The 25677-nt window shown below is 43.2% G+C and overlaps 3 protein-coding genes across 3 annotated transcripts; 1 reads left to right on the top strand and 2 right to left on the bottom strand.

The window, feature by feature from the left end:
- Positions 1–13024: 13024 nt before the first annotated feature.
- Positions 13025–16682, top strand: LOC136463781 (nuclear cap-binding protein subunit 2). Its single transcript, XM_066462758.1, has 8 exons — positions 13025–13154; positions 13250–13473; positions 14903–15041; positions 15123–15156; positions 15387–15485; positions 16022–16078; positions 16146–16225; positions 16320–16682. Exons 1-8 carry the CDS (start codon positions 13137–13139, stop codon positions 16395–16397), a joined length of 729 nt encoding a protein of 242 aa, XP_066318855.1. The 5' UTR covers positions 13025–13136; the 3' UTR covers positions 16398–16682.
- Positions 16683–16821: 139 nt separating this feature from the next.
- On the bottom strand, positions 16822–18091 carry LOC136467284 (uncharacterized). Its single transcript, XM_066465923.1, has one exon. It carries the CDS (start codon positions 17906–17908, stop codon positions 17192–17194), a length of 717 nt encoding a protein of 238 aa, XP_066322020.1. The 5' UTR covers positions 17909–18091; the 3' UTR covers positions 16822–17191.
- A 1064-nt stretch (positions 18092–19155) lies between these two features.
- LOC136463780 (phosphatidyl-N-methylethanolamine N-methyltransferase-like) lies at positions 19156–22915 on the bottom strand. Its single transcript, XM_066462757.1, has 2 exons — positions 22516–22915; positions 19156–19520 (listed from the first exon to the last, which is right to left on the bottom strand). The coding sequence occupies exons 1-2, from the start codon at positions 22770–22772 to the stop codon at positions 19271–19273; spliced, it is 507 nt and encodes a 168-aa protein (XP_066318854.1). The 5' UTR covers positions 22773–22915; the 3' UTR covers positions 19156–19270.
- Between the last annotated feature and the right edge of the window lie 2762 nt (positions 22916–25677).

Below are 25677 nucleotides of genomic sequence, written 5' to 3'. Positions count from 1 at the left end.
TATGTAGGGCCCATGTTCTTGCCTCGCTCTCCACCTTTACCATCATCGGTCTCATTGTCATTGTGCCACTGCTTCTTTGATGGTTCTCCCTTGAGTGTAGTCTTTAGGCCCCAGCACTCCCTCATGGTGTGCTAGGCATCCTTATGGATAAGGCATGGGCCATCCAGTAGCTTGCCAAAATCCACATCGTAGGTGCGCTTGACATGGGTGTCGATGATGTTGATGGAGGTGTCAGGTCAATGATGGCGGCTTTGTCTGCATCTTGAGCTCTCTGGACGATCATCACACCGGGGGTCACGGTCATCATGACTGCGATCAGGGTCATCACGACGGTCATGACCATCACGACAGTGATCATGATCGTCGTAACGTCAATCTTCATGATGAGAGGAGCGAGCAGCCCATTTGGCTTCTTCGGCATCGGCGTATCTATTCACCATTTGTATTAGCTCACCGATGGTGGTGGGACTCTTATGATATAGCTTGCCATGAAGTTGCTTGTGTTAGAGCCCTTTGGTGAAGGCAGCAATGGCCTCGACATCGGTGATATTAGGGATGGAGTTTCTTGTCTTTGAGAAGCGCCTGATAAAGTCACGCAGAGATTCCTCAGAGGACTAATGAAGCTTTTCCAAGTCATACTTGGTGCTAGGCTGCTCTCATGTAGCCATGTAGTTGTCGGTGAAGACTTTCTTGAGGTCGTCCCAAGATCGGATGGAGTTCTCCTACAAGCTAAGGAGCCAATTATTTGTAGAATGGTTAAGCATGATAGGAAGGTAGTTTGCCATGATGTCCTCATCTCCGCTAATTGACTTTTATGACGATCTCATATAGAGTTAGCCACTGAGCGGAGTTGTCCTTTTTGTCATAGATATTGACACCAATGACCTTGAAGCCCACCGGCCACTGGATGGCTCAAAGCCTCTCTGTAAAGGGGTGAAGTCCTGATGCATCAACGGGGAGTGGTGCTTGGTGAGCAGTGAATCCTTTGGGTTTAGTGTCAAATTGCTGGTGATGCTCCATCTCTGCTTCGTAGCATGCGGACCTGCTATTTTTGATGCAGCCACGGGCACCCGCACTGGCATTAAGGTGATCGCGAAGGTCACGAGGAGCGGGTAGATTGACCTCCTAGTTGCGGTTGCCTCCCTGACCTCCCTAGGACATGGTGGGCGGGTGTCTTGGCATGTGAAGGGGACCGTGACGCCTAAGAGGGGGGTGAATTAGGCAACTTAAAAATCTAACTCTAAACTATAGCCTCTTTTTCTAACCTTAGCAAAACCTATGCAAAAGATAAACTATCTAAATGTGCAACTACAGTTTTGCTAGTGTGTTGCTATCTCTACCGTAAAAGGAGTAATACAATCAATGTAAATGCGAAAGCTAAAGAGTAGGTAGAGATATGCAAACTCCCATCGACGACTCTGGTATTTTTATCGCGGTATTGAGAAGCACGTAAGCTTCCCCCTAGTCCTCGTTGGAGCCCCTCGCAAGAAATCCCTCGCAAGGGCCAAGCTCCCGGTCAGGTAACTCCATGGATAGTCTTGGGCCTTCCCCACACGCAAGTGGGTCTCCGATGTGCCTTTTGGCAAGCCTCTCTCAGATGCTCCCCGCTGTCTTCACTATCAAGCTTCTGGCCGAAACACCACGGGCCTTATTCCCTCCAGTACATGGTGGCGGCCACACCACAATCGTGGTTGGTGTGATCTCGCAAGACTACAAGAGCCTCCGACATACAACAATGGTGCATGCAAGCACCAAGTGGTAAGAGGTATGCAAACCTCACTAAACACTAGGCCTAAACCTAGAGCAAGCGTATAAGCGGTGGTCTAATTAACCTAAGCACTTAACAAAGCACCTACGCTAATCACCTAATGAATCACTAAGCACTATGCAAGTGGAGATCACTAAAATGGTGTATCAACACGCTTGATATGTTTCCTTAGCTCCACTCTACTCATTTGGCCGGTTGGGGGTTGTATTTATAAGCCCCACTAACAAAGTAGCCGATGGGGACAAAATTCCACTTTTCTGCTACTGACCAGACGCTGGTCATGTCCTGATCAGACGTGTTTGGTCGTCCTGACTGTTGGAGCTACGATCCACTGATCAGACGCTGCCAGCGTCTGGTCACATGCCACCGGACACGTCTGGTCGCATTTTCGCCGCTCTAAAACCTCTCTGTACTCGACCAGACTCTGTTGTCCTACGTCTGGTCGATCTGCCACCAGCGTCCGATCCAGCGTCCGGTCACACCTATTGTCGAGCCTCTTGATCAGAGCATCCAGTCACTTTTCTCTAGTGTTCGGTCACTTCTGTGAGCTCGTTTCTTCGTGATCTTGCGTACGGCTTGGTTCCTATCTTCGTGCTTGGACTTTGCTTGATATCTTGGGTCTTCTCCTATGCTTCTAGGGTCTTGCTTATGGTGTTGATCATCAGATCATCACATCACCTTCGTCCAAGTCATGTCTTGCATCCTATTGAACTACAAAACAATCACTTGCAAATTCATTAGTCCAATTTGGTTGTGTTGGTCATCAAACACCAAAATCCAAAGTAAATGGGCCTAGGGTCCATTTTCCTTACAGCATGAATTGACTTCATAGTCGCCCCTAGATCCTTTATAGAGGTAGGGGCCTACAACCTGAGGTCAGGGGCATCGGTGCCATGATGTTGGCCTCCTCCATCGTGGCGGGAATGGCGGCTATGAGCCAATGCGGTGGAGTAAGATGGCGCATCATTCTAGAAGTCATCGACCTAGACTTGTGCAGCTATGATGTGCGCACATACCTTCTCAACCTCTAGAGTGTGAGGGAGTTTGTCGAGCTCGTTGAAAGTGATAGCGAGATTGGCGCTTGGAGTCTGATAGACTGGCTAGTCGCCAACCACATCAAACACCTCTTCTAGATTGCATTAATGGTAGGGCGGGCCACGACCATCTTTGCTGGCCTCAAGGGCCGCTTCTGCGTCTCGGCGATGTTGGCGATCGGCGTTCTTCACTAGACGAGCATCGCGCTCTTTAGCGGTTTCACCCTCCTTGGTAACACTATCATGGCTGGCATGGAAAATCATGCCCTGAACCCCAGAGGGAAAGTAGGGCAGCTCAACAAGGTCCTAGTCGAGCCCTCAGAAGAATCATCAAGGCTTTGGTCCAAGACGTGGTGAAGAGATTTGGTGAGAATAGGGGAATCCTCTGAGAACTGACGAATGGCCACCATGTTGACCATGGGCATGGCTGACCAGAGTCAGTTGGGTCGATCACATAGAGGTCAGTGATATGATTGCATTCGATGTGATCGGTGAAGAGGTGGTGGATGGCGTTCTGATACGTAGATCCTGCACCCTCCAGCCTAAAGGGGTAGGGCCTCAGTGGGTTCTTCATCGGGGCTTCATAGTCAACCAAGCGAAGGCCGGTGGCGAGAAGTGGTCAGCGTCGCACCATGCGCCCTTCTAGAGTAGTCGTGCTCACCAGATCAGGATCTATCTGCCTTGTGTGGTGTGGCCGAGTAGGTCATTCAGTCACTATGGCTTGGTGATCTTGGAGCGCAGGAAAATCGTCGCTCGCTCTAGATTGATCTAGGACTGAATCTACAAGGAGCTAGCATTCTGTTAGGTGATATATGACCTGATCGATGGATGCGATCAGGTTGTTGTTGCTGATGGATCTCTTGATCCAGCGATGTGGCGCTGGGACCAGAGATGTCATTGCTAGTGTCGACACGATCATCATAGGGTGGTCCTACACCGCCTCCATGATCTCCCCATTGCTGTTGGGGCCGATGACCTAGGTCATGGATCTGATTGTGAAGATCTAGCCCGGCTCGAGGGGGCCATGGAGCTTGGGGAGTTGACCACCTAGTTCACCATGGATTCAGCACGCACACCCCCTACCTGGTACGCCACTATCGACAAAATCTGGTCGGCAGTCTACCGAGGGGTATGCCCACGGTAGTAGATGAATCGGTGGAGGTGCATGTGAGGAAACCAGATGATGACATAGAACACAAGAGATAACAATTAGATAGGTTTGGGCCATCGGCTTGATGTAATACCCTATGTCCTGTGTCTTTATGGATTGTATTATGTGTGCTTAGATGAAAACAAGGGGGGACCCTACCCGCCTTATATAGCTTGGGGTAGGGTTATAGATCGGTTATTTCCATTCTGATCGGTTTACAAGATAGGAAGTTACAGATCATACAATATCTATCATATCCGAGCAGATTTCGTAGATCACCAAGGATCTTCACGTTGCCTTGTGAAGCACGTCGTCTTACGGCATACTTCACATGGCGTTGTCTTACGAGCTGTGCCTCGACTAGTGGCGCGACCCATCCATCTAATTTCTAGAAGGAATAGCAAAAGATGTCATGGTAAGGATACACGATCACTATGCCCTTGACAACTTCATGGTTTTAGACACGGGAGAAGAAGAAGAAGATACACCCATCATCCTTGGAAGACCGTTCCTTAACACTACCAACGTGATTATCTATGTCATATCTAGACTAGTCCACTTCCAATTTCCTAGAGAAAAGGTACATTGTTATTTCAATAGTTATACCACTTTTGAGTAGCCGAAGAAGTCCCGCTCTAGGAGGAGACGTCAATCATCCCAAAACCAAAAGAATCAATCCCCAAAGAAAAGTTGGGAGGAAGCTAAGGAACCTGAAGAAGTTATAAAAGATAAGCCCACTCTGCCAAAGTCAAGTCCACAGACCAAGCAGGTATGGAAAGAAAAGGTAACAATGCTACCAGAGTCACAAGAGGTGCAACCATCAAGGTCTTCATCCCTGGGACCGACTGATGCACCCAAGGAATAAATAAGATAGGAAAAAAGTCATGTTCGGAGGACTTAAAATCTGAATCCTCGCTGAGAGGTAATATCGATAGTTATCTATATTTACTTTTTAGTATTGCATGAATTACTTTTCACATTAGCATATTTACTTTTCTGCATTAGCATTGCATTTTGAACAGGAAGATAAAAAATTTTATGACTGCATTACAGTATTGCAACATAAATTATAAGCCCCACGTGAGTAATTTTACGGTGTGTAAACACCCACGGGAAGATTCACTGTGGTGGCATAAAATAATAATAATAATAATAATAATAATAATAATAATAATAATAATAATAATAATAATAATAATAATAATAATAATAATAATAATAATAATATAACATGCATGCATATTTTCTTTCTATATTATATAAATAAGAAAATCTAAAAATATTAAATAGACATCTTGCTAGAACTTTGTCAATTAGGAAATCTATCTAAACCTTCAAGGACAACAAAATATCTGAACGGCTGACCGCTAACCCCTTATCATAATCTGTGCCATGAGTTTTGGTGTTCTTGTTAGAGTATTTTTTGCAGGATAATCAAGAGTAAAGCCATCCATCCAAAGTATATTTTTCCAAACTGTCACTACATTCGCTGCACGAGGAACACAACTTCTAGACAGATGACAAAGACTTCTGCTGGTAGACTCACTCTAAGAAAGTCCATGACAACATTCAGCTTGGGGGAGGAGCATCCCCATGTATCTAGATAAGTATTTCTTTCTCTTTGGTTTTACTGTTAAGTTTGCTTCATGTTAGTTAAAATAAAAAGATGCATAATAAACAAAAACAAAAAAAATATCTTAGCTATATAATAGTAAGGTTTGATCTTAAAACTGAAAACAAAATAAAAAGTGTGTGTCTAGTTTGTTTTTTAAGAGCTAAATAAATAAATGAACTCTGAGGATAATCTCTTGCAATGGAAATGATGAATAGTTGCTCTATCATAATTTCTGTCAAGTACCTAGTTTTTAGCCTTGAATTCTTCCGAGTTTTGGATATGACTGTTTTGATATAAGAATTTACTCTAAACTTGAAACTCGTGGGTAGCATATGCTTGATCTAAGTCTAGATAATTAACGGATATGATATGAGAAGGTCTGATCTGCTGTTTATCTTGTTCCAAGTGACACAGGAGAGTTGTGCTTCATTATATTAAGAAGAAAATACGAGATAAGAACCCAAACACCCACATACAAACACACTCTACGCACGCCAAACTAAAGATTTAGATTACATTCTCGCCTGCTAAACATAAAAAGACGACCACAAAAACCAAACAACCAGGCCACTCTGAGGTAAAGGTGCCGGTGTAGTCAAGGAAGAGAGGCTTCGTGCGCCTGCTATCTCCCAAAGACGTCATTCCTCATTAGTAGCATTAAGAGCCCTTGCAATGCTAGGAGCAGCTCCATAAAAAACACAAGAATTGTGATGAGTCCAAAGAACCCAAGCACATGTAGGATTTTTATGTTTTTCAAAAGATAAATCTCCAGAACTTTAGTGTCACCTGTGACACTAAAGTTCTGGAGATTTATCTTTTGAAAAACATAAAAATCCTACATGATGAGCTCCTGTATGACAAAACTTGAATTCCTACCAGAGCCATATATGATATATAGATTAGGAAAACTTTCACTTATATGTTGCTTGCATTGCATTAAGTTTAGTTAAGCTTTGTTGACCCTTATGAGAGATTTGTCATGCTCATAAAATCAAGATCACGTACACACCACCCAAATATGCACTACTTCTACACTGGGGGTAGGCGCAACATGCCATTCCATCTAGATCTACCCAAAAATGTTTTACTCCTACACTGGGAGTAAACACCAAAAATATTATTGATAGGATATGCACCAAATAAATGCTCCAAGTTCTTGTTGCTATCTTTCAAAAGTTTTGTTGCAGAAAAGAAGCATGGGGCTATGCAAAAGTTATTCATAAAAAAGAAAAAAGAGAAAGATGAGAAAAAAATGGACAAGTGTCCGATATATTTAAAACAATGGGTACTTAGATGCTTGTCCAAAAAAAGAAGAGATGAATAAGATAGCCCATGTTTTCTTGCAAAGTTGTTTCTATGTTTCAAGAGAGAGATATATTTTCAAGGAGCATAGTAGAAATAGGTTAGCCACCAAATATATCCACTATATATCCATACACATGCACATCTTGATTTGATTGTATGACTCGACTCTCTTTAGATCTAAGGTTTGACTTTACAATATATATATTGCAAGTATACTCTTTTATGCTTTCTTCACTCCTATGAGCTCCACATAAGCTTTAGTTGTAGGAAGAGAGAAAGGCATAACATCACTTTTGCCTTGGTGAGGATCCATAATTACCACATATGTTGAGAGACTTGAGAGTGTCATACAATAGAAGCTCTGAGTTTTTTTAAAAACCTATAAAAACTCTAGAATAATGGTTGAACAAAGAACTTAAGACATAGTGCTTGACTTGATCATTTTGTCTTTCAATTGCTCAAGACCCAAGTGAAGGTTGAGAAGCCCCACGGTTGAAGATAATATGGGTAAGTTTGAAAGTCAGATCGGTTCATTCTAATCCAGAGGAGAATTCTTGTTTAAATGCATGTGTACTTTTGAGGAGTTGCATCAATATTTTTAAAATCCTTAAACTCTTGATTCATTTACTAAGTTTAGCTTTGCTAAGGGACTAGCAAAGGTTAAGCTTGGGGGAGTTTGTTGATGGTAGTTAACAACCATTATAAACCATCAATATAACATGTATAAGGGCATAAATATAATCACCAATAAAGGTTTAGGGGTTTAAACTAATAAATTCCACGAGTTTTGGTGAATCTGTATTTTCTACAGGGTTTATCTAGAAAACCGTCAAGGTGGACCTACATGTCAGATTTAATTGCGCTTATCCGCAGCAAAATAGACACTAGAAGACTTAGAAGGACTCCACACCAAAGCAGTGGGCAAGACGCCGCCAGGTGGGGCTGCCTAGCCCCACCTGTAAGCCGCTCAGCTCCTGGAGCCCACCTGTTAGCCCCTTATTATTATGTCGGTTCTCCACCATCTCCTAGGTTGCATCTATGTCGTCCTTTAAGTCGGTTTGATCCAATGGCTCACGTTGGATGCTCCGGGATATATATACCAGCCCCTGTCCCCCTGATTGGCATAAGTCATTTGAGAAGACAGAAACCCTAATCGTCCTCAGAGCTCCACCATATTTTAGGGCATAGCTAGTTAGGCTAGGTCTAAAGGGAGGCAGGCAGGCTTCGTTTGGATTCTCGATCTTGTCAAGAACGTGGTTTGATATAATCTTTGTACCCCTCTCTTTTTTGTATCTCCATTACTTTTATATGCTAGTTACAATTGTTATGATAATATCAGTATTCATCTTATTCATATTCTTTGTTATAATATTCATGGTCTACTTTAATTATATGCTTAGTATAGTTGGATTATCAGTATGTTCATGCATAAGTTCATATAGCGCTCACTCTAAGGATCCATGGGTGGGTGGTCGACATTGTGTAAGCATGGTGCTTATACGTTGTTTACCTATGGATACACCCTATATTCTAGGTCATATGGTAGATCGTGGATCGACACTCCTGTTGAGTCCTTTGTAGTCCACTCCCCAAATATAGGCGCACGTAGTAGGGTTCGGTTACGAAGGAAGAGCAAGCTCTGTTCTTAATCTTTCTTAGTAATATCCCTTATGTGTAGATATGACGATAATCTTAGCAATGATTACTATATATAATTGCACTAATCAATGTATATTTTGACTTGTAATTAAGAATAACTTAGCAATTATTTCTCTAATATTCTACCTGACCATGCTAATGCCATAGAAAGGAGTACTCTGAGTGATTTGTTATTATCATTGATCAATACTTATCATATATATATATATATATTATCCTATGATATATATATTATCCTATGACTTACCCCTATTATAAGTAGAATATTGGTTATGGTTTACTTCTCCTTCAATAGTATAAGTTATCAATACATGTCTATGCTAGACCTTTTCTATGGTAAAAAATATAAATAACGATACCTGGAATACTCTCGGGTAAAATGCTACAATGGTATATTATCTGTGCGCTTGCAGATCTTTTTCATTCATATATTTATTTATTCTTCCTAGTCACAAAATTAATAAAGAATTACTTAGTATTATTCTAGTAGCAATGCTATGTAGTACCAACAAGCATCTCTGATATCATCACTAGGGATGACAACCTAGTAAAATTTGGAGATGTAGGTTTATAATAGGTGGCTATTTAAAAACAAGTGACACATTAATAAATACCAACAAGCATTTCTGGTGCTGTTGCTAGGGACTAGATTTAAAACTCTGTTCTTAATATCGACACTAAGAAATGTCAATAGGTGCCTGGAATTACAGGGGTAGGTCTGTTCCTAGGCCAATGGTGCACTGCAGTATGGCCGAGCAGTGCCCCAACGGCCACTGACAGCTAGTTTCGAGTAAGTGGTATTTATACCCCTAGACCTCCACCTTTGGAGGATGCTGATTCTGATGCTTCCCACATTTTCTAGAGCCTATGAGACACTAGCTCCCAACACTTCTCTTGGTGAGAGTTGAGCCCTAGGGTTGAATCCATTTGGTGGGTTTGAGTGAGATTCAATTAGAGAGCAAAAGAGAGCAAAGCCAACACTTGAGCGCTTGAGGCATTCTTCGATCTTGTGGTTCGCGTTTGTTACTCTTGAAGCTTGGCTCCTAGATAGCTAGGAGTCGCCAAAGAGCAACCAAGGATTGTGGTGTGTCTTAGAAAGTTTATGAGGGCTTTAATTCCACTTCCTCAAGGAAGGAATCACTCTAGTAGATTGAGGGTTGTGGTTGAAATAGACCCGGCTAGAGTGCGCCTCAGAAGGGCCATTCATTGCCTCCTTAACAGAGAGTAGGACTCGAGGGAGTCCAAACTTTGGTAAAACAAATATCGTGTCTCAATTGCATTTCATTTGATATTTGTGTTTGCCTCTATCTACTTGGGTTGTGCTTGCTTGTGTGTAGGTATACTCTGAGTAGCATAACCCTTAGTGGGCCCCTATAGCATTGGTTTGAAGATGAAGTAGAGAAGAAGCAAAATTAGACCCTGGCTGCTCATGTATACCACCAGACAAGTCTGGTATTAGGGGCTGAAAGGTCCTAATATGTCTAGAGCGAGGTGAATAGCCTATTTACAAATCTATAAGATCACTAGAGCAATTTGATTAGTATGACAAATAGCGAAATGGAAACTTGCTCCAGCTCTACAAGGGTTGCAAGCCACCTATCCAATAATTCTAGTTACTATAATCACTAGGCACAACAAGAGGCTATGTTGCTACTCACTAAGAGCTCTCAAACTAGCTACACTAAAGAGCTCCACTAGATGAACTTAAGCTACAAAGCAAGCTCTCAATTTAGGCTACACTAAAGAGCTTGCTACAACTAGTTTGCGTGAATAAAATAAGTGAGCAGAATGAATATACCGCTGCGTAGAGGAGTGAACCAATCATAAGATGAATACCAATTCAATCACCAGGAGAATACCAAAGGGTAAGAGACGACCAATTTTTCTCTCGAGGTTCACATGCTTGCCGGCACGCTTGTCCCCGTTGTGTCGACCAATACTTGGTGGTTCGGCGGCTAAGAGGTGTTGCACGAACCTCGTCCATATAATTGGACACCGCAAGAACCTACCCACAACTAAGGTAGCTCAATGACATGAGCAATTTACTAGAGTTGTCTTTGGCGCTCCACCGGGGAAGGCACAAGACCCCTCACAAGCAATAGATCGAGGCCGGAGACAATCACCAACTCCGCTCAATGATCCTCCAATTACCGGGTCATCTAGGTGTCAGCAAACATCAAGAGTAACAAGCTCACAACCAGCCTAAATCACCCAACTAGTGCCACAAGATGATGCAACTCAATACAATGCACTAGAGGCTCTCCAATCTCACTCAAGATGATGAAATCAAGAGAACAAGTGAGTGGAGTGTTGCTCAGCTTCCAAAGGGTGTGCACAAGTGTATGAAGTGCTAAGAGAGTGGCCAAGGTTGGCCACACCCTCTATTTATAGCCACATAAGCAAATAGAGTCGTTACTCCTTAGAGCTGCTTTCTGTGAGGGCACCGGATAGGGCGGTGTGCCACCGCCCTAGTGGTGGTGGTGCCCCTCCAATGGTCGACTCAACAGCTATTTTGACTAGCCGTTGGGGCACCAGACAGTTGATGGTGGCACCGCCCTAGGGGTGGCGGTGACCATCCCAGCCGTGCCCCCGAAACCAAGTCTCTGGAATATTAAGGTGGTGCACCACCGTGCTAGTGGCGGTGACCATGGCGGTGACCCCCTGCGTCCAAGTCTAGAAACCCCAGCCTCGGGTGAAAAGTGGCGGTGCCACCGGACAGCCCATGGTGGTGCCACCACCGTGCTAGTGGCGGTGCACACAGCCGTGTTCGGTGACCACCCCACTGGTTGCTTCTCTACCGAGCCTAGGTGGGAACCGCCCTAGGGGTGGCGGTGCCACCGGAAAGGGGGTGGCGGTGCCACCTAGGCACCTCCACTAGCTCACCGAGTCGCAAACTTTTGCGCGATTCGATCCACGTCAACTCGAGCTACTCCCCATAAGCGATGCTAACTCTCAAAGTGTTTTCTCAAAACATGTTAGAACCAAGTTAGCATTTCTCAAAATATTTTTGAAAAATATTTTTGCTTGCTCTCCGATGTGCACTAGGCCTAAATGCAATGCATGAAATCCAACACCAAGTGGCACTAGATGACCGAATTGTCTAGTTAAGAACCCCTCTTAATAGTACGACCATCTACCCTAAGCATGATCACACTCTCTGTAGTGTCTTGATCACCGAAACAAAAACCCTAATTATACCTTTGCCTTGATCTCCATAGGGTTTTATTTTTCTCTTTCTTCTTTTTCAAGTTGAGCACTTGATCGTCATCACATGTGGCCATCTCATCATTTCAAGTGATCAACATCACCATTTGAGTGCCACCATACTTCACAACTTGGATTGCACTAACCTAGCTCATATCATAACTCATAACAAAGGTTAGTGTATAGGTTTCATCAATTATCCAAAATCAAACTAGAGCTTTCAGGGGCCAATGCTGCTTTTGTTTATTGTTGCTTCTAATCACTTGTGTTGGAGGTGTTTGGCATCTAGGTTTATTTAGTATCCCTTATATACTTAGTGCTTCACTTAGAGGGGCTGTTTTACTTTGATTTGGGATCTCTTCCAAGCAATTGAAAATCCCCTTCTAATGGCTTCCGCATTTTAAGTTATAAATTTTCATAAACAACTATTCATCCCCTCTAGGAGATATCCTCGATCCTTTCACTAGCTAATAGCTCATAACTAATGTTAACTACCTAACTATTAGCTGGTTTTGTGTAACAAGTGAAATAATTGTTAGTTGGTATTTAGCAACAATTAACTAGACTATTAGTTTCTAGGCCCTCACTATCCATCAAGCCCATTTATTCCTTGGAGTTTCCATCGATCAACATACCCATTTATTCCTCTAAGGTGTCATGCTCCAATTGTTGGTGTGGTGGACGCAACAACATTTAGTATATTACTGGAAACACCAAAACTCATTGCTCTAGCTTCTCGGTAAGTGATGAGTGAATGAAAGTTAAGAAGTTTAATAACTTCTCTTGTGCTGCTAGTCTGTCGTAAACTTGCTAGAAATTTATTCAGGGACAAAGAAAGTACTTTGATCCAAATAAGCTAATTGTTAGTAGCTAATTACTCTCTCCGTCTACAAAAAGACTATAGGATTTATGTAAGTCAAACTAGCTTAACTTTGATCAAAATTATAGTAACTTGTATTAATGTTTATGTTTTCATACTAGATTTATTATGAAAATATAATTTATAATTAACGGTATTTATATTGTATCGTAAATGTTAATATTTTTTTATATAATTTTAATGAAACTTCACATCATTTGACTCTTTTATTAAAAGTGAGAATTACATCTTTTTGTGGCAGAGTGAGAATTGTATCTCTTTGCAAATCTGAGCGGTGGGAATTATGTCCCCAATTTTTAATGGAAATTTCAGATTATCTAAGTTTTGGTAAAAACTCGTGAAAGCCGGATATAATATTTTTAATGCCTATTTTTAACACCTCCCCCTCCTTGTTTCGTCCCCTTCAGCCTTCGTCAAAATTTCCCACGCCTGGCTCTTCTTCACTCGAGCCAAACCCCCTCAACCGCTAAACGCAGAGTTTGACCTAGCACGCGCGGCTGCCGCTGCCGCCGCAGCCCCCTATGGCGTCCCTTTTCAAGGTACGGATCCCCGAAACCCTAATTCCCCGAGCATCCTGGTCCCCTCGCCCCGCCATACTGACGCGGCTCTTCGCGGCTTCTCCTGCTGCCTCCAGGACCCGAGCAAGCTTTCGGCGTACAGGGACCGCCGATTCAAGGGGACGCAGGAGGAGTATGAGGCGGTGCTACTTGCGTCGACAACGCTGTACATTGGGAATATGTCCTTCTACACCACGGAGGAGCAGGCCTACGAGCTCTTCTCCCGCGCCGGCGAGATCAAGAAGATCATCATGGGGCTCGACAAGAACTCCAAGACCCCATGCGGTTTCTGCTTCGTGCTGTGCGGGCCGCCTCTTCCCCTTCCTTGATACGTCGCGTTACATTTCCTGTTTGTTCTTGTGCTGGGTGATTTTGGATTCGGTGCTGTAGTTTCCTTCAATTTACAGGAACATAGCCCTCGCCATAGTTTAATTAGAAGTGCCCCAATTGTTCTGTTGGAGTGTAGTTTTATGCAATTGGACGCTGAGTAGATGGATTTCCAGTCCTGTTTATGTATTGATTTGGTTCTTTAGTAGTGTGGTAGTGTGAGGTGTTCATCTGCTAGTTGCAATTGGACATTGTTTCATGAAATTGTATTGCTGCCAGGTACATGTGAGATGCCCAGATCAGGAATAGAGAACTGTGATATCTCAGTGTGTACATTCCATAGGACATTGCAATAGGTTAGATGGAGACTAAGTGCTGGTCTGGGGGGGTGGGGGTGAGTAGCGGGTTCCTGGTTCTCGGAGAGACGATGGCATATATAAGAACAATAATCCCTCTTTTTATGGTTTATTACTTAATTTCATTTACTCTGTATTAGCTCAGGGGTGGAGCCCCCGTCCTGAAAATTTCTTTAGAAAACACAATTTTTACCATACAGCTGTTAACAAAAACAAATTCAGTGTATATGTGTTTATCTCTTATCTTGCCGCCCACCCCCCTAAACAATTATCTTCAAGTGCTGCACTCTCTAGTTAGGGTGTGGTTTCATTTATCAATTTTTATGGGCACTGGGATTTAATAACATATAATGTTCCAAACTGGTGATTGCAGTGGGCATCTGGGAATTTGTATATGTATAAGCTTCTACCAGAGCTGTTTTCTATGTTTGGTTGTGAGCCCCTTCCCCAGAAGACTGGGATGTGAGTTCATGGGCACTGATATTTAGGTATACACGTTCCAATCTGAGTATAAATTTTTCTTATAGGATTTATTGGGTTGTTGCAATTATGTTTGATTCCTTATTTATAGAGTGAGAGATCAAGTGTTACAATGAGGAATATGATGTTATTTATGCTGAAGTTTTGCTAAACTGATAACAACTATGCGGTTAGCCTTTTTTTCCCCTGCTTGCAAAGTTTCTGTGTTTTTGTTTCCATGTTTAGTTTGATGTGGTTCATGTGTGTCATTCTATATTCATAGGATGAGAATCATGGATTTTTTGTATTTGTATAACTGGAGCATAGTTTATTGAATTTAGAGATGCCAACTGTATTGTTGGTGCAGTGTGGCAGCCTGCCTTGTTCTGGATAAACTCACTATTCTGTTAGGTTCATAGAAGCTACACATTCATCAGCTGTCAATTTTGAAAAAAAAAATAGAATTTTTCTGTGCATGCATTGCGTACCTGTGCATTGCGGGAGTACCACTTAGTCTGGTTTGACTGTTAGTATCTGTTGCTTTAATGGCCATGCTTACGCCTTTGCAATTTGATCCTCTCTTTCCAGGTACTACTCTAGGGAGGATGCTGAAGATGCTGTCAAATACATTAGTGGAACGATGCTTGATGATCGGCCAATCCGTGTTGATTTCGATTGGGGCTTTGAAGAAGGCAGGCAATGGGGCCGTGGACGAAGTGGTGGACAAGTAGTGCCTTGATTTTATTCTAACAAATATACATGGCTTTCTACACGCTTTATGCTTATATATTGTTTGTTTCTTTTATAGGTCAGAGATGAGTACCGTACAGATTATGATCCTGATATCCTTTTATGCTATTCTATTACAGTTTACTCCATTCTGATTTGGTGCTATAGAACATAGAAAGTCATAAGATGTTTCCATAAATGCTCCACACCTAGTGTCAACTTACATGTTTCTCTGTGCCTGTTGTCTTTTACTGGTGCAATTTTGATTATGGTGTAGCTTTGCATGTTCCCTTTGTTCAACAACTGCTCTCAGGAGTTCCCAAGTTTCCTTAATGAATCAAACGAAGAGGTGGTTACGGTAAGATGGTTCAGAGGGAACTAGAAGCACAAAGAGAATTAGTTGACTATGGTGGATCTTTTCAACCTAATGCACCACCTCCCTGTAAGTCTGATGTTATTTGGATTATGTTCTTTTGAGAACAAATTTCCATGAATTCACATTTGTTCTGGTGCCTATGATTTTGGTCTTTGATTGAGTTCTTAGGGGTTTGTATAGTAACAACTTTGGTTTATTCAACATGTAATATTTGCTGGAATATCTGAAACAATTTTACCATTTTTCCAGTTCTGTTAGACTGTTATTCCTCTTACCTCTGCATAGCATTCTTTACACAGTCCAATCTCTCTTTTACCCTAGTGGCAATCTCTAGGCGTCCACTTTTACTCCTCTTTTAGTTGACCAGTTTACTTTTGTGATGTTGTGAACTTGCATAAGTCGGGGTGTTTCACTTCTTGCTGTCAGGACCATGATTGTGATGATTCAATTCTTTGCAGCATATTTTGCAATCATTCTGATCATTAGTTGGCCAGTCGTAGTCATTTAAGTAGATTTTGCCTATTATGTTCTTATATATAGATATATGCTTGAACCTGACTATATGTAGGGACATAAATTTGCCATCTTATTTTAATGTGCAGATGAGAGAGGTGAGCGGAAGAGAGGATATGGAGATTCTCATAGGAATGACAGAGGAGGTAACACATGTCAAAATTGTTCTTTTGTGTGTTTATTTTTGCCCACTAACACGATATGAGTCTCCAGATTACCAGCGGAAACGCTACCGGAACGATGACCGGTCGGCCCCAGAGGAGTCCAAGAGAGCACCCGACTCTGATCCAGCGGTACTAGCAGTGTTCCTTGTTGTGCCATGGCCCCTTATTTTGCCTTTGTGGACCAGATAATATATCCATAAAACATTCGATATTTCATTTTCAGGAGAAGAATCCTAGATTCCGTGAGAAAGGTGACTCTGATGAAGAAGAGGATGACTACGACAAGAGACGCCGTCGCTAAAGCTGTGTGGAACAAATTGTTGCTACATGCAGTGGTTCTGGTGTCCAGTCGCTGCAGAAGGAGTCCACAGCTAGCAGCAATCCGGATTTCACCCTGTTGTACAACAGACTTATTATTCGTCGGCCGTCCCTCCTTTTCTAGTGCTCCTATCATCTGTTAATCTGAATGTGCGTCGGCTTTACATGTGGTTCAAGTGGGGTACTGTGCTAAGTGCTAACAGACACAATGAGCCTTATCTGTATGTTTGCTGCTGATGAAGACTATACTGAGACCAATGAACCCTAACTTCAATTTTTCCTGTCTGTTTCCCCGACAACTCTAGTGGGCCTATTATGCCTGTGTGCATTGGTTGTGCGATCCGCTTGGCTCTGTCGGTTGCCGGGGCCCGGCGGGGGGCCATGCGAGCGCCCTATGGGAGTCGCCACCTCGCCGGTTTACGGCCGGTTGCTTGCACAGCAACGGCCGAAGCCGCTGGGTCCGGTGTCCTAAAGGTTCGTCGGCACAAATCAGCATAGGTGAGTAAACCAGTGATTCGAAGTAGTTCGGCAAAAGGAGTAACTGATTGTTATACATCTACTATCTGTGGTCCAATGGCCCAATAGGCGCCCTCCGGCAGCCGATAAGTATTTCAGCAGTACAGCAAGCGTCAAATTAAACTAGCCCTATTTTTTTTTTTCCTGAAAAGGCCCTAGTTAACCATCGCAAAAAGACCGACACATCCAAACATGAGCAAAAGTTCGAACACTGATGTTCTGCTCCAAGTCGAAGGCGGAGAGGCCGTGACTTCCTGGCTACTACTGCCGTCGGGCACCGGCGACGTCGTACTCGTACTCCGACCCCGAGTCGTCAAAATCGTCCTCGTACCAGTAGTCCTGCTCCTCCGGCACCGGCGCCCGGCAGCAGGGGCACGTCCGGTTCACGGCCGTCCAGCGGTCCAGGCACTTGCGGTGGAACGTGTGGGTGTGGCTGCACGGCAGCTTCACGGACGTGGCTCCGCCGACCAGGTACTCCTTGTAGCATATGGCGCACTCCCCGACGTCCGCGCCGGACGGCAGCTCCTCCTCCTCGTCCTCGACGATGCTCCCGGGCGCGCCGGCCTCCACGGTGATCGCCATCGCCTTGTAGAAGGAGTTGGTGGCGTGGGAGGCGGACAGGTTGAAGAACTCCTCCACGCTGGGCGCGCACTCCCGGGGCAGCCCCGCGGCCGCGACCATCTCCTCCACGCGCTCGAGCTGGCTGAAGAGGACGAAGTCGCCGCTGTTGCACGTGAACCGGCCCGTCACCTGCTGGGCGGCGACGGCTGATGCCGGTGCCGGGGCCGGGGCTTCGCTCTGCTGCGGCAGGTTCTTGAGGAAGTCGATGGTGACCGGCGGCATGCGGTCCTTGCCCGGGGTGCAGTCGATGACGGTGTTGAGGCGGAGCGCCACGCCGGGGCACGGCAGCGCGGTGAGCCCGATGCTTAAGCAGGAGTTCCCGCCCGGCCCTTTGCCGTAGGTGTAGCAAGGAGCCATGGTTACGGCTGGGGCGAGCCTGAGCTACGTGCACCCGATCGATTGAGTAGTAGTCGTAGTATACGGGGTTGAAACGATTAAGGACATATCAGTAGACCGTAGCCGAATCGAATCGGAGTCCTAACCAGGGGCAGCAAGTTATCAGTACATTCCATGTATGGTACTGAAAGTTTGAATCAATTATTTAAGCACCTTAATGACTCCAATCCAAACGAAAAAAAAACACAAAATAAAATGTTATAGATCTTGTCCAGAACTTCAGTTTTCAAATAAAATTTCATCTCTATCCAACTTTTATGAAAAATTTGGATATTTCTAAGATGACAGGCCTCGGCGCTTAATATTTGTTGAAAGTTTGTATCAACTTTTTAAGCATCTTATTAAGGAATTTAAATGAAAAAAACTCAAAACTATAAAGTTATATAGGAGTATTTATTATGAGCTACAATTTTAGGGCATGGTTGATGCATAGGCCAGCTAATTGTTAGACAACTAAATTTTAGTCCAGTCCAACCAAACACAGGGCTAATAGGTGGGCTAAGCTTTTAGCCAAAACCTTCAACTAGTTATTAGAAAACTAGTTTGTAAATTCCATGTAATTTGGGCTAAGCCCCAGCTAATAACTAGTCCTAGCTAATCCACTCCGTATAAAAAATAATTGAATTTTAAGGTGAGAAGGTGGATTTGTCATGCCGATACTAGTGCCGATGCAAAAATGCAAAATAGAGTTGCCCCACCACTAAAAATGGCGTGATAAGCTTTTCAAATGGAACAGCACCAATTGGTTCATAACGCACGTCCCAATGTGGCACACCTTACCGCCACAAATGCATATGAGACAGAGTGAAGTGTTACACCTTTTATTATGCATTGTGGCGGTAAGAACATGTAGTGAGATTTCTCGGACTCAGACAAGAACATTTGCAGTCTGTAGAAACCTCACAAGTTTCAACTAAAAAGCTACAATTCTTACTTATTACATACTTAATAAAAGGGAAAAATTGAGTAGACCCTTCACATTGGACAGTCGTGGCTACCGATCACAGATTCATGCCACATGTCCATGCGCAAGCATTTAACTCCTGGTCAAAATATTTGCCACCAACAACCAAGCGCTCCCGGTTGCATATTTGCCCAGGGTACAAGATGATCTCATACCCAATAAGCTACGACTAAAGTCTACAACCATACTGCTTGACATGAATTACTCAAGAATAGAGCTTGCCACAGTACTTTGATATAAGGTATACGAAATTACGGCACATCACTTCTCAGCAATCACGTGCCAAAATTTTTGAAAGAATATTTATGCAATGTCACTGGGGCACCTGTAGGAAAATATCAGCTGCAATAAACAGGCAATTAGGAGATGACCTTGGCACGACTGGCTGGGTCTTCCTTGTGTTCGACCCACATCATGAAAACGTAACCAAGGCACCACAACAGCACATACTGAAGCGGAACCCAGCACAGAAGTGCGACGAGGCTAAGCATACTCCCAACATACTGCGGGTCTTTGATATAGCCAAAGGGAAACTCTGTCACCCACGGGATCGTCTTTCCGAATCGAACACCATAGTAGGTACCAGACTCACCAAGCAGCTGGTACACCCTGAAAAGAAACAAAAGTTTCAGGAACAAAAGCAATGAACTGTGCGTCCTATTTTTTAAAAAAAAAATTGAACTGTGTGTCCTTCATAACATTGAATACAGTGTAGGCTCTTTACAGCTAGGGCCTTGTTTAGATCACCTCCAAAAATCCAAGTTTTTTCACTCTCTCTCCATCACATCAATTTTTAGCCGCTTGCATGGAGCATTAAATGTAGATAAAAAAAATAACTAATTGCACAGTTTAGTTCGAAATCACGAGATGAATCTTTTGAGCTTAGTTGATCCACGATTGGACAATATTTACCAAATAAGACGAAAGTGCTACTATTCATCAGGTTGAAATTTTTTGCAATCTAAACATGGCCTAAGTAAAATTTTAGTTGCGACTCTAACAAGACATGAGCGCTAAGTAACCAGATAATGAAACACAATATGTTGTCCAATTTCAGAATAGCAGAACAGACATAGGCAGATACTGTGAACAGCACATATAAACCAGAATACAATCTTTAGAGACAGGATGCACTATGAACTCCCTCACGTCCTCACAATACTATAGAAGAAAGCAGGGCACACTCACAGTACAATTCCCACGTAGTGTACTAGTATTATGGAAGACGACAAAATATAATGTGTATGACTGGACCACGATATTCTTGTAGTAGTTCAAACAACAAGATTTTCTGCTACATGTGTTTATCATTTTTCTAACCAATCGTGCCACTGAAATTATGTTTCACCTTTGTTACCCTTAGCCAGCCATCTAACTCTACTAGTTCTGTGACCACAACAGCTGGACCCATGCAACAGTGTCAGCACGACATCTACTGGAGGCCCAATCTTTGGTGCTATCCACCTCTGACCAAATCCAGCTAGCATGCGTTCGATACAGAAGAGTAGTGATTTCATCTGTGTTCTATACATTATTTTTTATTTTATTAAATCAGCAGTGACAATGTACTAAACTTAAGGCCAGGGATTTTCATATGCACAGAAACCACCAGTCCACCAATCGATGGATTCACTTGATGTTACGCATACCCCACTAAGGGGGTGTTTGGATCAGGGAGCTAATAATTAGCCCCTGTTTTTGGATACCAATTAGAAAGCCTAAATATGGGCTAATTCAGGGCTACTAAGAGGTAATGGGGCTAATTGGTGGCTAGAGTCTATTAGCCCATAACTAGCTCATGTTTAGTCTATTTTGACAAGGTGAGTTAATTTTTAGCCCTGCGATCCAAACAGGTCACCTTACTCCGTGAGGAGTTGTCCCAGAGTTTAGGTTGGCGAGCATTAAATTCTTTGGAGAAATACATAACTGGGTATCCATATGCATTCAAAGACAAGTTATATATCAATTGTTAATGAACTGAAGAACCCCTTATCTTGCAGTGTGAACAGTCAACTGTCTCGGTACCACAATTATAAAGCATTTTTAAGATATTTCAACATTCAACAGAGCCAAAGTTTTATGGCAAGCACCTATCAATGAAGATAGCCAAATAATAGTTCAATGGAATAATTCCTCATATGCCACCAAATAAACCCTAAATCCATGATATACCATTGTCAGTGACTCTGGAGGGGCCCCATATGTCATAGACACCGTGATGGCATATCAGGGATTGAGATTCAATACCCTATCATGGCCAATCTGAAACATAGCAGAACATATATTGGCTGCTACTGCTAGCAGCATATACACACTGGAACACAAACAAACTTCAAAGCTTCGATGACTATGAACTCCCTCAGTATAGTACTATGTCCATGTAGTGTAGAAGTATTACAATATTGATAAAATGGAATGCATATGACGAGATCAGGATCTTCTTTGTACTAGTTCACACAGCAAGATTTTCTGCTACTCTTGTTTATCATTATTCACCTAGTGTAATGGCTGGAATTCTGTTTCACCTTTGTAACCACTAGCTAGCAACCTAGCTCCACTCATTCTGAGTGCACCAATCTTTGGTACTAACCACCTCTCTCCTAATCATTCACCTCAGCACTACCATCATTTTCCATTTTACTAAATAATTAATCGCAACTGAAACTTCAGGGCAGGGATTTCAACACAAATGGAAATAAGCAAGCAATGAATTTACTTAATGTTACACATACAGCATACCACACCAACTCCACTCACACCTTACACTATGACGACACCTACAGGTAACCAGTGTTAAGATTGGTCAGCATTAACCTCCTTGTTTAAAAAAGAAACAAATAGGTATCCATATGTGATAAAAAAGCCAAATTTGTTGTCATCTGTTACAACAGTGAGTTGAGCCCCAAGTCTTACAGCATGATCTCATCAGCATTTTCAAGGTTTATCAACAATTTAACAGAGACAAAATTTAGAATAAAAATCTATCAATGAAGGTAGCACCATGATGCAAACCATTGGTTATATGAAGACAAGGAAAATTCCAAGAGATTGTGTTCCATTAATCTACCAGTGTGCCTAAACCCATGAGTGTTAAACGGGAGAAAATGATAATTGTTTGCCTAGTCCACTTCCCTAACCATTTCTTGTACCCAGTTTCGAAATCACATTTACCAGTGTTTAATCACCTGAAGCAATTCTGCAGCACTAAATGGAAAGAGAATTAAGGCTTGCACAAGATCCGACTGAAGTAATAAGTTATTCCTTCAAATTCCAAACCACTGACCTCCAATTCCTACAGCTAAGAACCGTTGAATAGAATACACTTAGTTTGATTCACCTAAGGTAGTCCTTACATATCTTCGGCTATCTATCATTCTGATAGCCAGTAGCTCAATTCATTCAAGTAGTCCTTACAATTCGTAATTCAGTCAACGCAGACAACAATACAAGGGATCCTTAATCAATGCGCCTTTGCATCAACAGAAACAGTTGCAAGCTGTAGAGATTATAAAATCCTGAAGCTATTGCTTAACGCGGGATGGATCATGTACGGTGCCTCGCTAACTGGGAGAACAGACAGGTGAAGGACGAATCGGCTACTCACTTGCAGTTGAGATACTGGCCGACGGCGAGGAGGACGGGGCAGTAGAGCGGCGGGGGCCCGGAGAATGAAGCGACGGAGGCGAGCGCGAGGAGCTGAAGCGCCTTGATGGCGTGCGAGACCTGCGCCATCCGCCGGCACGGGTCGGCGCCTCGGCCGCACAAGTCCACCCAACGCTGTGGGTGGGTCCACAGCGCGTAGTAGAACGGGAACGGCAGCAGCACGCCCACGGCCGCCGCCGCCGCCGCCATGGAGACCATCTCAACGGGGGTCGGGGGTGCTCGAGTGTTCGCCGCAACGGTTTTGCAGTGAAAATTTCCTCTCTTTTTTAGCAATTGCAGTGAAATTTTCTGTGCTGACAAATTGGTGGTGCGGGCCTGCGGGGGAGAGTCCGAGAGACGACCTGGAGTTCACAGCCGGTGGGCTGTCTAATGGGCCCGGGTAAGTGGCCCCAGAATTCGCATCATGAAAAATGTGTACTCATATGCAAATTGGTAATGAGAATTTGCATTATAATATTACTAATTATATCTATATCTATATCTATATCTATATTATGAGAATTAGTAATTAGTAATGAGAATTTGTATTATAATGCACAGAAAATGTGTACTCATCATGAAAGCTTATTCTCATTACCAATTCTATCCCAACAAACGGACCCAGAACAAGAAAAAGCAAAAAAGACAACATAGTAGTAAATATGTCTGTGCATTACACTGAAAAAAGCTATAAATGTTCATGGAAACATGACGACATGAATGCTACATATTTATTTATGTTTTATTCTTTATATAAATATTTAAACTTTAATTTATTTTGTGATGACTATGACATTCATAATATAAGTTAATGTTAGCAATAATATGACTATGTCATACTAAGTCTTGTATCAAATTAAAATATAGCCTTGATAGACTATTCCTCTCCCACTGTAAACTATAAGAAACTTACTCATAAATATATTATAACATTAATTTTCATAATTTGATACTATCTATTTGATCAAATTTTAGTAAAATATCATTTCTAATCACAAGGATATCAATAACTTAGTGTTAGGAATCTTTGTTTCTAAAAAAAGATCATCGGTTCAATAACTCTTGCAAAAACAAATCCATGAACAAAGAAACCGAAGCGTGATGGATGGAAAAGGGAAAAACAAACGAAAAAAACATGCCCAACAGAAAAAGAAAAAACAGACGAAGCGTATTAGTCGACCTGGCTTACGAATTTATGCCTTCTTAAGGTGCACCCCGACGTCCGGCGGACAGACTCACGCGTCCGAACACCTGCACATGTTGCAGTGCGTGCTCAGCAGCCCGCCCGCACGTACCTGCCGTATGTCCTGCTGCAGGAGCCTGCGGCTGCCTGCTCTGTTGCTGCGCCGTATCGTCTGCTGCTGCGCCTGCCGTATCGCGGGGACCGCCCGTCCCGCTCTGTATTGTGCACGCGGGGATCCGTGCCTGCTCACGGAACATTGGCGCTTCTTGCAACTTACATTTAAAACAGATAAAATATTTAGAACATACTTTTGTAATATATGTGTATAGCCACGGTAACATATACAACATTCAGATAAAACACTTGCAACATACGTCTGATGGAGATGAAACATTTTGATTAGTTCATAGCCATTGCAACATATGTAACATCCGGATATACTTTTTGCAACATCCATTTAAAACCCTTGCAATCTACCTCTACAACGTCCGAAACACTTGACACATACGTTGCAACATACACTTTCAGTGCAACATGGACGCCGCGCGTGGCGAACTGGCGCGGTGAAGGCAGCCCGGCGAGACGGCCACGACAGACGGGGCGATCCGCGCGGGCGGGAGCGAGCAATGGCACGAGTGTGCAAGTCGGGCAGGGCGCGCAAAGCGAGCGCCGCCGCGGGAGCGAGCAATGGCACTGGCACGCGGGGGCGGTACGTCCAAACGGATGGACGCCTGCTTCGTAGCATTATCGAAAGAAAAAAGACAAACGGAAAAAAGAAAAAAAACAGATGAACAGAGAAGGACATGTGAACTTATACGAAAGCAAGAAACCCTTGCAGCTTATTTGAATAATCTGAATCGAGACGAATTGGAATTGCTTTCTTGGGTGACTTTGGATGGACTAAGAATTGTGAAAGCAAAGATTCTGCCTTTTTTCACGACTCGAAATGGCAGCCCACTCCAGATCCACAGGCAAAAAAAAAACTAGAAATTGATCCCAAACAACCTTCATCTCTCTCCCGAGTCCCGACTCTTCCCGTGCACCGCGACCCCCTCGAGTCGACTCGTCGCTAGCATCGTTACGACGGCATGGCTAGATCCGGCGCAGACAGGAGCCGCACGCGCACGCACGGCGCCGCATTCCCACACCACGTCACCACCTCACCAAAGAGTTCTGGCAAGGCTAGAAGCCTAGGACTGGACACCGAAGACATCCCAGTAAGAGTTTAGGTGCTGTTTAGTTTCTCTCATTTTACAAAATTTTTCAAGATTTTCCGTTATATCGAATCTTTGGACGTATATATGAAGTATTAAATATAAATAAAAAATAAAACTAATTACACAGTTTAGACAAAATTCACGAGACAAATCTTTTAAGCCTAATTAGACTATGATTGGACACTAATTGCCAAATAACAATAAAAGTGCTACGGTACCGTTTCGCTAAAAAAATCGCCAACTAAACCCGGCCTTAATAAGGCCATCTAGGCGGGCTAAATGACTGTCCACGTCATAAAAATCTTAGCTGGAGGAGAGAGGAAAGCGGGCAAGTCGGCTATCGCCCGGCTGAATCACATCGCCTGAGAAAACAACGCTCGCTCCCAGCCGATGCAAGCGATAGACCTCAGTGTTTATGTGGGGCCTTCTTCCTCTTCGCGATCTCGTGCGTCGCCCCACGCCGCTGGCCGCACTCTTGCCGCGGCCGCGCGCCAAAATCTCCCGATGTTGCGTATCCGCGTCGGATCTAATTAAGCAGGGTGCCGTCCGCTTACGCGAGGATGAAGAAGCGGGTGTTCATGATGTTGCTGTTAGATTAATTTGGGTCAGGCCCATTATTTATTCTAATTAATCAAATAAACTTTAAAGGCCCATAATTATTGTTAAGTGAAAAAGTGGTTAGTACCATATGAGAAATTCACTAAAAAGGTTATCAACTTAAATA

The sequence above is a fragment of the Miscanthus floridulus genome, chromosome 7, assembly GCF_019320115.1.
Source record: "Miscanthus floridulus cultivar M001 chromosome 7, ASM1932011v1, whole genome shotgun sequence".
In the NCBI taxonomy this organism is placed as follows: Eukaryota; Viridiplantae; Streptophyta; class Magnoliopsida; order Poales; family Poaceae; genus Miscanthus; species Miscanthus floridulus.
This window is presented reverse-complemented; position numbering and strand designations above follow the sequence as displayed.